Raw genomic sequence first — 10,629 nt, forward strand, 5'->3', positions numbered from 1 at the left:
ATGAAAACAATTAGCAAACTAAAATACGCAAAAACTGTGCGAGAAAGCAGAAACATGGAAAATTCGTGACGTGATGCATTAAGAGTCTAACAGCAGAGCTTCAAAAATGAAATGAGCAAAAAGGCTCTGCTTCAGTAGCATCTGACAACATGTGGGGGATAGACTCAAGAACCACAGCAATCCCAAGGAAGCCTTCCTGACCTGAGCCAGGACAGAAGCGGGGGACCGGGACGCAGGAGGTGAGGGGGTCGTCAGAATGGAAATCAATAGGAGCGCCTGCCCGACAGGGCTAATTCCCTCGAGGCTTCAGTAAAGGTTGGTTGACAATAACAGCTGCCCCATCCCCAGTTGATACAGAAAGGCTGCCTGAGCCGTGACCTTTGATGCCTGTGGATGGACTCTGCAGTGTCCCCAAGGGCTCAGAAGACCCCTAGAGTCCAGCACCCACTCTGGGAGCATGATCTTCGCCTCTCTAGTTAGGACTTGGAACCAGCTGACCACCTGGCTTCATAAACCTGAGGTTCTTGAAGGGAAATTTTGTTCCATTCAAACATCTGTTGCATTTCTAGCCACTGCTTCTGAAACTCTTTAGAGACACACATTTTGTTTAACACTGCTGGACCCAAGTGTCCCACTTGCCCGTAAAGAAAAAACTAGACTTTCTGTCTGGTGGAGGTCAGGGTCGTGAACTGAGCCCAGCAGAACTTAGTTCCAATCACTAGAGAAAAGTGTTTAAGTTATTACATTTTTAAGTAGAATGGCCCTTGCTTGCTCAAGTTCAGCTAAATACTACTGCAAAAAAGCAACAGCTACGTTGTTGGCATTTTGCTTTTGGTGTGGGTGTATGTGTGTGTTTTAATTCTTTTCAGGAAATACATTCTTAAACACTTCCTCACTCCAGTCAGTATTGCCCCTTCCTTTGAAACAAACTTTTCAAAAACAAACAGAACCTATTTTATGGTCCTTACACATTTCATTACTAAATGTTTGCTACTAATCTACAATGAAAAACTGGCAATTTATAAAATTAAATTGACATTTAAAAGATGATCGATTCTAGTACTTTGAAAGGCTATAGCCATTTGCAGAAAGACTGGGATATTCAAAATATTTTACAAAATTCTAAACTTTTGAAAAGCAATTCTGCAAGATTATGGGGGAGAGTAAGGCTAGGTTTCCCTTCCTAATAGCCCTGTTTGATGTTCATTATATTATGAAATAAGTACTTTTAAAATTGTTTGAATTCCAAAATGTTTTTAAAACTCAGCGAGTTTTTTATAAGAATAGAAAATCTGCTATACACACCTCTTGAAACTGCATTTATCATCTATTTTATTCCAAATATGATGAGTTACCATTTTAAAGGATACTAGACAAGAGGATCTCTATTTTGATCATTATATTGGGCTTCTAATTTCACTCTAATTTTAAATAATCCAAAATAATGTATTATTACCCTATAAACCAGCATTTCCCAAACTGTGTTATAGGCTATATACAATATGGGCATTTTTAAACTACAATGTATTTTTAAATGCATAAGAAAAATATAAAGTATGTTTTATTATACAATAATGCACTTTTAAGAAAGAAATCGTATACCAGACTCAGGAATACCTGCAAGTTCCATGAAAATCCTTGATTCCTTTGCATTTAATAACCAAAATATCATTTAAGTCTAATAATTGGTTATTGTTATAAAGTTTTTATAAGCATATGTGAATTAAATATTCATCATCTCATCAATGTGACCATTTTTTTAAAATCTGCTTTACTCCAAGTGTAAATTATAACTCAGTAACTCCTAGTGTTTTTCCATCAATAAACTATCATTTAAAAAATTTTCCACGCCCATTTTAACTTTGGAAAACACTTCCATAATCAGAAGGGATGTCTCCAAACCAAAGCTCAAACTTAATACTTTTATAGCTTAAGATAGCACATTTTGAGGCACTGAAACATATGACACTTTTTGTAGTTTACTAGACATGCAGATGTAATGGATTGAATTATGTCCCCAAAAAATATGTATTGCAAATTCTAACCTCTATGTGGTTATAATGCCATTTGGGAATGGGTTGTCTTTGTCATGTTAACAAGGCAGGATTGGTGTAGGGTATATCTTGAGTCAATCTCTTTTGAGATATAAAAGAGATTAAAGGAGCAAGCAGAGCAGACGTGGGGTTAGACAGATGTTAAGACTCCAAGGAACCAGAAAGCAGAAGCTGAAGAGACAAGGATCTTCCTCCAGAGCCAACAGAGAGAAAACCTTTCCCTAGCGCTAGCGCTCTGAATTCGGACTTCTAGCCTCCTAAACTGTGAGAAAATAAATTTCCGTTTGTTAAAGCCACCCACTTGTGGTTTTTCGGTTATAGCAGATGACTGCTTTATTTCAGTTATACTGTTTTGTTAATACTTCTTACATGAAATAAGGCAGCAGGTAGATTACCCTCCCCAATACAGTAATAATTGCACATTTAGTGTCTTAGTATTTAATCTAACCAAGATTAATGAGAATAATGTAAACACTTTTAAAGCATTACCCAACAGACGTTTATTTCAAGTGGCAAAATCCACTAAAATCTAACTTATGTTGGTAGTCACTGCTTTATTAAGTATAACTCTCAGCGCTTCTCTAGAGCAGGGGTCAGCAAACTTTCTGTAAACGGACAGATAGTAAATATTTCAGGCTTCAGGGGCTATATGGCCTCTGTTGCATCTATTCAACTCTGTCTTACGGCGCTAAAGCAGCTTTACACAGTGCAGAAACAAATAACCATGGGTATGTTTGAATAAAACTTTATTTACAGACACTGAAATTTTTATTTCATATAATTGTCATGTGTCACAAAATAAGTATTCTTCTTTTTTTTTCCAACCATTTAAAAATGTAAAAACCATTCTTATCTCACAAGCCATACAAGAACAGGTTGCAGGCCGAATTTGGCCCATGAGCTGTAGTTTGCAAACCCCTGTTCTAGAAAGCAAGAGTGAAACTGTCCTCCTTAAAGACTACCATTCCAAAACTAATTGATTGTACTAGCCATGTGCTGGAAATACACAAATTGGAAAAAATAAAAAGATAAATTACCAAAGGTTGACCAAAGTGTGAAGAAATGAAGTCCTCACACCCAGCCCACCCTGCTCTGTGCCAGGTCCCATCTGGACTCCGTGGCTCACCCATGGCCACATCATCTTGGCTTCCACAGCCACCAGCATCGATGCCCAGTGGTCGTAACATACACACCCAGTACTGAGCAGCATTTACCAGCCAGGCATCCTTCATTATCCACCAAGTCAAGTTACCACTCCCCACCATGGCACTGACAGGGACAGAGAGCCACCTCGGAGTCCAGTTTCTCTGGCCAAGCAGTTGTCCAGCAGCTCTTTTGTGCTCTGTCTATGCTAGAAACCACTCTTGCTGCACACAGCCAAGTTCTACTGAATTACTCTGGCATTCTATTTAAAGGAAGGAACTCATTCTACAAAACTTATTTTTAAAAACTTTTTTGGCCCGGCATGGGAAATCTGGGCCCTTTCACACCACAGAGGAGGAATAGAAGGGAAATTTGTAAATATTATGATTAAAGTGCTATCTCACTCATCAGCTGACAAGATCATATGTCAAGCCTCCAAAGTGCCAAATGCAAACCAAACCCGTTGTACTTGAGTTGATTCGGCCTCCTAGTGACCTTACAGGACAGAGAATTGCCCGCATAGGGTTTCCAAGGCTGTAATCGTTAGGAAGCAGACTGCCACGTCTTTTTCCCGCGGAGCGGCTGGTGGGTTCAAACTGCCAACCTCTAGATTAGCAGCCCAGCGCTTAACCATTGCGACAGCAAGGCTCCCTGTCCCAAGTGCACAGGGGCAAAAACATAAAGTGCAGCTTGAGTGTGCAAGTGGCCTTTGGTTTTTTAAAGGACATTTGTACACAAACGTACAAGCTGGATAAATAACGTCACGGTTGGGCAAACAATTCCCAGACCACAGCTGAGAGAAAAGGACGCCGGTTCGTGCACAGGGCCGGTCGCCTCCATCTGCAGCCTGGAGCCTTGCTCTGAGCACTGTAGTGGGGGACTTCGTCGTCTCCCGTGGGTTTCCAGAAAGCTGCAAGGACTAAAGTACGACTGCTCCGGGTGAGGACAAATTCCAAGGCCCTTAGAGCCACGCTCAGGAGTCACGAGCCATTTGCTTGGAGAAAGCTACTGCTGGGGCCTTGGGAGTTTCTTCCCATTCTGACGCGGGGCTGAACTCAGGAGACCACCTAGGAAGTTCCCACAGAGGAGAATGACGAGGCCGGAGGGGGTTGGAGCGGGCGCAGGGAGATCCTTCTCGCTCACAGGGTCCGTCTGGAGTGAGTTCAAGGCTCAGCGGCTCCCTCTCTTCCCTGCTACGCTCCTCTGACGCCAGGCCGACGGCCAGGTCCGCCAGGGGTTGGGGACGCACCAGAGCGTCCCCCGCCAGTCCCCTGGGTGACAGGTGCGACCGGCCGCTGGCCAGCCACTTCCCATCGTCCCCCGCGCGCCACTGGGGCGGGGGCTCAGAGCGCGTCCGCTGGGCGCGCAAGGCGCAGTGTGTAGTTGACGCCGGAGTTGTTGTCCCAGTACTCGCCCTGCGCGCAGCAGTAGCGGACAGCGAAGTGGACAGCGGAACCCAACGCGTCCGCGTCCTCCGCGTCCTCGGGCGTCAGGCCCGGAGGCAGGCACAGAGAGAAGTGGAAGCGCTGGGTGCCCGGCTCTTCCTCGCCATCCCCGGGCCCGGGTTCCGGCCTGGAGACCCTCGACGAGGCCTCTGGCGGCTGTGGCTCCTCTGGCTCGGGCTGCAGCTCGGCCGGCACGTCCAGGAAGGAGCGCCATTCGGTGAAGGTGTAGCGAACAGTCACAGCTCTCGGCCCGGGACCGCAGAGCACCCGGCCCGAGCCCCTCACCTCCGCACCCCCGGGCGCCGAACAGTCCACGCGCTCCAGGCACACGCGCTGCCGCCAAAGGCGCTCGACTACCGCTTGGGGATCCGGGAGCTGGAAGAGCGGCCGGAGCCGGGGCGGGGCGGGCGCCGAGGGAGGCGAGGCCGTCTTTATCGCCGCCGCTGCCGCCGCGGCCAGCAGGCTCTCCAGCTGCTGCAGGTCCTTGGGGCACATGGGGAAGCTCCGGAGGCGGGCGAGCGCGGCGGGCGGCACTTGGGGCTCCTCAGCCTCGCTGAAGTGCTTCACGCTGGCCAGGCTCAGCCCCAGCGCGTCGGCAAACTGCACCCGCTTCTTGCACTTGGTGCAGCAGCCACCGGAGCTGGGCGGTGCGGCTTCGGCCCGCTCCCCACCCTCCGTGCCCAACCCCTCGGCCTGAGGCGGCGGCTGCAATAACTTGGCCGCCTGCAAGATGGGGTCGGTGGGCAGCGAGAAGGAGCGCGCGCGGCTGCGGCGGCGGCATTCCAGCAGCTCCTCCTGCTCCCGGAGGGCGACTTCCTCCTCCGGGGACAGGGTGCTGGCCCCAGGCTGAGCGTCGGGGCCTGGGGCTTCAGAGAGGCCGTTGCTGTCCTCGCCACTCTCCAGGAGGAGGCCTTCCGGGGCGAGCAGCTCCTCCGCGGGCGGGGGCTGTCCGAAGGGCGCGGGGCTCGGCGCCTCCAAGCTTAGGAGCTGCGCGCCTGAGGCCTCCATGATGCCGTCGCGCCTAGGACTTGTCCGAGTCGCATTCCCTGGCTCAGGACTACCCTGGAGATTCAGCTCATCGTGCCGCCGAAAGGAGCGCGGGGCTCGCTTGGCTTCGCGCCTCGAGTCAGCCCTGAGCGGGTTGGAGAGGAAAGTGAAGGTCCACTTGGGAGACTCCCGGTTTTAGCTGCTGCTGTTTCGAGCTGAGTGGGAGGAGGATGCGGGGTCTAGGGTCGGCTTCGGGGCGAGGCCGCGTCGGGATTGAACCTGCCGCGGCAGGGGAAAGGCCGGGCTGGAGGCGCAGGCTGGGTGTACCTGGCGGTGTGCCCAGCGCGGGAACCCCTGGAAGCGGGGCGAGCGCCGGGGCCAGAAGGCGACCAGACGGCTTTCCTTGGGTGTCCAGGTTACAAGTGGGAGACGCCCCCTGGAGGTCGGGGGCTCCCTTTCGATCCCACTCCCCAGGAGGTCTCGCGTGGGCCCGCCCTACCGAGTGCCTCCGGAGAACGCGCGCTTCACTTTCGGAGACACCCGCCGGGATAGAACCCTCCTAGAAAGCGTCGCTCGGGCTTCGTCCTGCCGGTAAAATTTGTCCCCTGGGTCCTGACGGGTCTCTCCGGAAGGTCGCAGGACGGTCTCCTTCAGCTGTCCCCCCGTCAAGGGCGCAATGGACACACACGGCCAACTCGCCTCCAGGCGGCCTTGCCCGCGCAGACCGAGAACTTGGAACTTCCTGCCTTCTCCAAACTTCAGAGCGCCGCGCGGGTCCTATCGCACTCGGAAACCCGACTCTGCCTGGCATGCTCGCTTCTCTGCAGCTCTTAAAACCCGGAGGCAGGAGCAGCAGACCCCACCAGCCGAGTGGCGGCGCCGGTGGGCTTCGGCCCAGGCGGGGTGGGGCGGGGCGGGGCGGGACGAGCTAGGGGAGGTGTTAGCGGCCGAGAACCCAGAGCTGTAGGGGACATTCGCGCTGGGCCCGGGAGCACGTACCCGTCTCCCTCTTTCTCTCCCCCTCTCCTCGCCCGGGCCCAGCGCTCCGGGCCGGGGCGGAGGGGAAGGGCTGCCGCGGGGCTGGCACCCACTCCGGCGCCCATCCCCTCCCCACTGAGCCGGGCCCCCAGCGGCACAGCCCCCAACGAACCTTCATCCCTCGCCCGGGCTTTCAGAGGGGCCAAAAGCCTAAACCACGGAACTGAGGACCGAGGGTTGAGAGGGGGAGTGGTAGGTCACGCTACCTGGGGATTGAGGGATGTCCAAGAAGTTTTTTGTTTTTGTTTTTAAAGCCAACTTTACGTTGATAGATGCAGTGTGTCTCCAACTTTTTGTGCCCATCATAATCCCCTGGAGGGCTTGTGAAAACAGATGGCTGGCCTCCAGCCCTAGAGTCCTCAATTCAGTAGATCTGAGATGGGCCCGAAAGATTGGAGGTGAGGCGCCTAGGGTGCAAGATTTCTGGAGACCCCAGCCCTGACCCACGCCCCTGAAATTGTGGTCTGGGAACCACAATTTGAGAACTACTAATAAACCTACGGGAAGCCCTGGCGGTGCAGTGGTTAAAGCACTCCCTGCTAACCGAAAGGTCGGTGGTTCCAACCCACCACCCACTCTGCCAGAGAAAGATGTGGCAGTCTGCTTTTGTAAAGATTTACAGACTCGGAAACCGTATGGGGCAGTTCTGCTCTCTCCTAGCGGGTCCCTATGAGTCGGAATCATCTGGACAGCACACAACAAATGAACCTGTGGCTATGAGTCAAAATCGAGGAGCCGGCACACAAGAGCAACAACAATGAACCTATGTGGTCCCTGCGTGGTGCAAATGGTTAACCTGCTTGGCTGCTAACTGAAAGGTGGGAGATGAGGCGCCTAGGGTGCAAGGTTTCTGAAGGCCCCAATCCTGACCCACGCTCCTCCTTTTTGCCGGTACATTGATGGAAACTTCGAAGCCTCTCAGTGTCTCTTCTGCTGCATTCAGTTCCTTAGAAGTGGGTCACAGGCCGACATATTCAAAGGGAGGGCAATTAGATTCCACCTTTTGGTGAAGGAATGTCAAAGAAATCGAGATGTGTTTTAAAACCATCATACCAGGACAGAACAGGAGAAATTAGAAAGGACCCAAGAGAGCTCAACTAGTTAAAGTTTCAATTTTTTCAGACGTGGGCGCTGAGGCCCACTCAAACTTTTCCCTCATGGCAAGGATCCAGCTAGAGTAAAAGCCCTCTCCTGACTCTTGGTTTTTGAGAATGTGACTCAGGATTAAGATCTTTTACCTAAAGGTAATATCATTGTCTGATTACTATTGGTTTTCTTTTCTGAGGGTGAGACTGGTGAGTAAGGAATCTGATATCATTAACATAACATGAAACCATATGTAATAAAGTATCAAAAGCACAAACATTTTAGAAATATTTCACCAAACTCTTCCTTATTTTTGAAAGAGATTGGTCCATTTAAATTAAAGTCACAGTGATTTTTCAGGGGTTTAAATACAGCAACAGAAACTTCTGAGAACGAGGCCTTCTATCTTGAGGCATCAAATTCTATAGCAGCTTAGGTCCCGTTTTCCAACACAGTTGAAATATGGCAGATGAATAAACTAGCAATGAATCTGGAAAAACCATGACCCTGCTTTCCTGGATCATTTTTCTTTCATATGTGTGCTTTCTAATAGACTCCAGGAATTTCTAGAGGTCATAGTACAACTGACTTGTTTCAAAAGTGGAGAATATAAAGCCTGGAAAGATTCAAATCATTTGCTTAACCAAAGGCATTCAGCCTCCCGGAAGAGGTATGACTGGAACGAAACCTAATACAGCTAACACTTACTAAGCACTATGTGTCCAGGGCTGTGCTAAACACTCCTTACGTCATTTCACATCATCTTCACACAACCCTATGGACCAGTTATTATTACTACCTGAAATTTGGAGAAGAACTCTGAGGCTTAGCCAGGTTAAATGAATTGCCCTAGTTACCCAGGCCCACCCCTCATCTGTCAATTTGTTTTACTGTGGTGTCTTGCATGTTGCTATGATGCTGGAAGCTATGCCACTGGTATTTCAAATACCAGCAAGGTTACCCATGGTGGACAGTTTTCAGTGGAGCTTCCAGACTAAGACCAGGAAGAAAGTCTTGGCAATCTACTTCTGCAAATTAGCCAATGAAAACCCTATGGAAATACTGGGGAAGCCAGCACAACTTGTACAAGGCAAGGTCATGGAAGCTCCATAGACACATCCAAACTCCCGGAGGGACCGAATTGCTGGGCAGAGGGCTGTGGGGACCATGGTCTCAGGGAATATCTAGCTCAATTGGCAGAACAAAGTTTATAAAGAAAATGTTCTACATTCTACCTTGGTGAGTAGCATCTGGGATCTTAACAGCCTGTGAGCAGCCATCTAAGATACTCCACTGGCCTCACCCCTTCAGGAGCAAGGGAGAATGAAGAAAACAAGATACAAGGGGAAGATTAGTCCAAAGGACTAACGGACCACATCTACCATGGCCTCTACCAGACTGAGTCCAGCACAACTAGATGGTGCCCAGCTACCACCACTGACTGTTCTGACAGGGATTACAACAGAGGGTCCTGGACAGAGATGGAGAAAAATGTAGAACAAAATTCTAACTCACAAAGAAAAGACCAGACTTACTGGTCTGACAGAGACTGGAGAAACCCCGGGAGTATGGTCCCCAGACACCCTTTTAGCTCAGCAATGAAGTCACTCCTGAGGTTCACCCTTTGGCCAAAGATTAGACAGCCCCATAAAACAAAACGAGACTAATGGGGCACAACAGTCCAGGGACAAGGACTAGAAGGCAGGAGCGGACAGGAAAGCTGTAAATAGGGAACCCAAGGTCAAGAAGGGTCAGTGTTGACATGTCATGGGGTTGTTAACCATTATCATAAAACAATATGTGTACTAACTGTTTAATGAAAACTATTCTGTAAACCTTCATCTAAAGTACAATAAAAAAGAAAACCCTGTGGACCACAAGAGAACATTGTCTGATGTAGTGCTGGAAGATGAGCCTCCTAGGTTGGAAGGCACTCAGGATACACAGTGGCTGCAACAATGGACTCAAGTATACTAACGATTATAAAGATGGTGAAGAAATGGGCAATGTTTCGTTCTATTGTACATGGGGTAACCACGAGTCAGAGCTGACTTGCCAGCAACTAACAACAATGAAAGCTACCCAGGTAGTAGACACTGAGCCAGGATTTGAACATCAGTGTTTCTAGCACAGTCCACATGCCACCTCCGAGCATGTCTGAGCCCTATTCTCTGGAATATCAGTTATCTCTCACCTAAGACAGGCCATGTTGCTTTCAGCTTACAAAAAAAAGCCACCCAATTGGAGGAGGCCTTCCTATCTTTGACTGCCGAGAGGACAACGGTGAATGAGAAAGCTATAAGGACGAACTTATCTAGTGAGTGTTCTTTGACCTCTCCACCTCACTGGGTTTACTTTATGTTTCTCACTCTCAGGACTTTACCTTGATTTGCATAATCTTTTCTCAAGTGTAGTCTGTAAGCCTCCCAGAGCTGATTGGCAGAGCTGATTGGCCTAGAGTCAAACCACATTTTTTTCTGAAACTAAAAGTTCACTTAAACTTTAAATTTTAAAGAGACCACTAGAATCTAATTGACCTTTTGTCTATTACCACTTCAAGTTTTATTTATTTATTTATTTAATTGTGTTTTCGGTGAAAGTTTACAGAGCAGATTAGTTTCTCATCAAACAGTTAATCCACAAATTGTTTTGTGACATTGGTTGCCAACCCCATGGTGTGTCCACACTCTCCCCTTCTTCACCCCCCAGGGGTTCCCTGTTTCCATTCGTCCAGTTTTCCTCTCCCTTCCTGCCTTCTCATCTTTGCTTTTGGGCTGTTGTGCCCATTAGTCTTGTATACATGATTGAACTATGAAGCATGTTCCTCATGTGTGTTACTGTTGGCCCTATAGACCTGTCTAATCTTTGGCTGAAGG

General features: G+C 49.0%; 1 protein-coding gene across 1 annotated transcript; it reads right to left on the reverse strand.

Moving 5' to 3' along the window:
• Positions 1-4,540: 4,540 nt before the first annotated feature.
• PPP1R3G (protein phosphatase 1 regulatory subunit 3G) lies at positions 4,541-5,650 on the reverse strand. The gene has a single exon (XM_004387552.1). It carries the CDS (start codon positions 5,648-5,650, stop codon positions 4,541-4,543), a length of 1,110 nt encoding a protein of 369 aa, XP_004387609.1.
• Between the last annotated feature and the right edge of the window lie 4,979 nt (positions 5,651-10,629).

The sequence above is a fragment of the Trichechus manatus genome, unplaced genomic scaffold (assembly GCF_000243295.1).
Source record: "Trichechus manatus latirostris isolate Lorelei unplaced genomic scaffold, TriManLat1.0 scaffold00188, whole genome shotgun sequence".
In the NCBI taxonomy this organism is placed as follows: domain Eukaryota; kingdom Metazoa; phylum Chordata; class Mammalia; order Sirenia; family Trichechidae; genus Trichechus; species Trichechus manatus.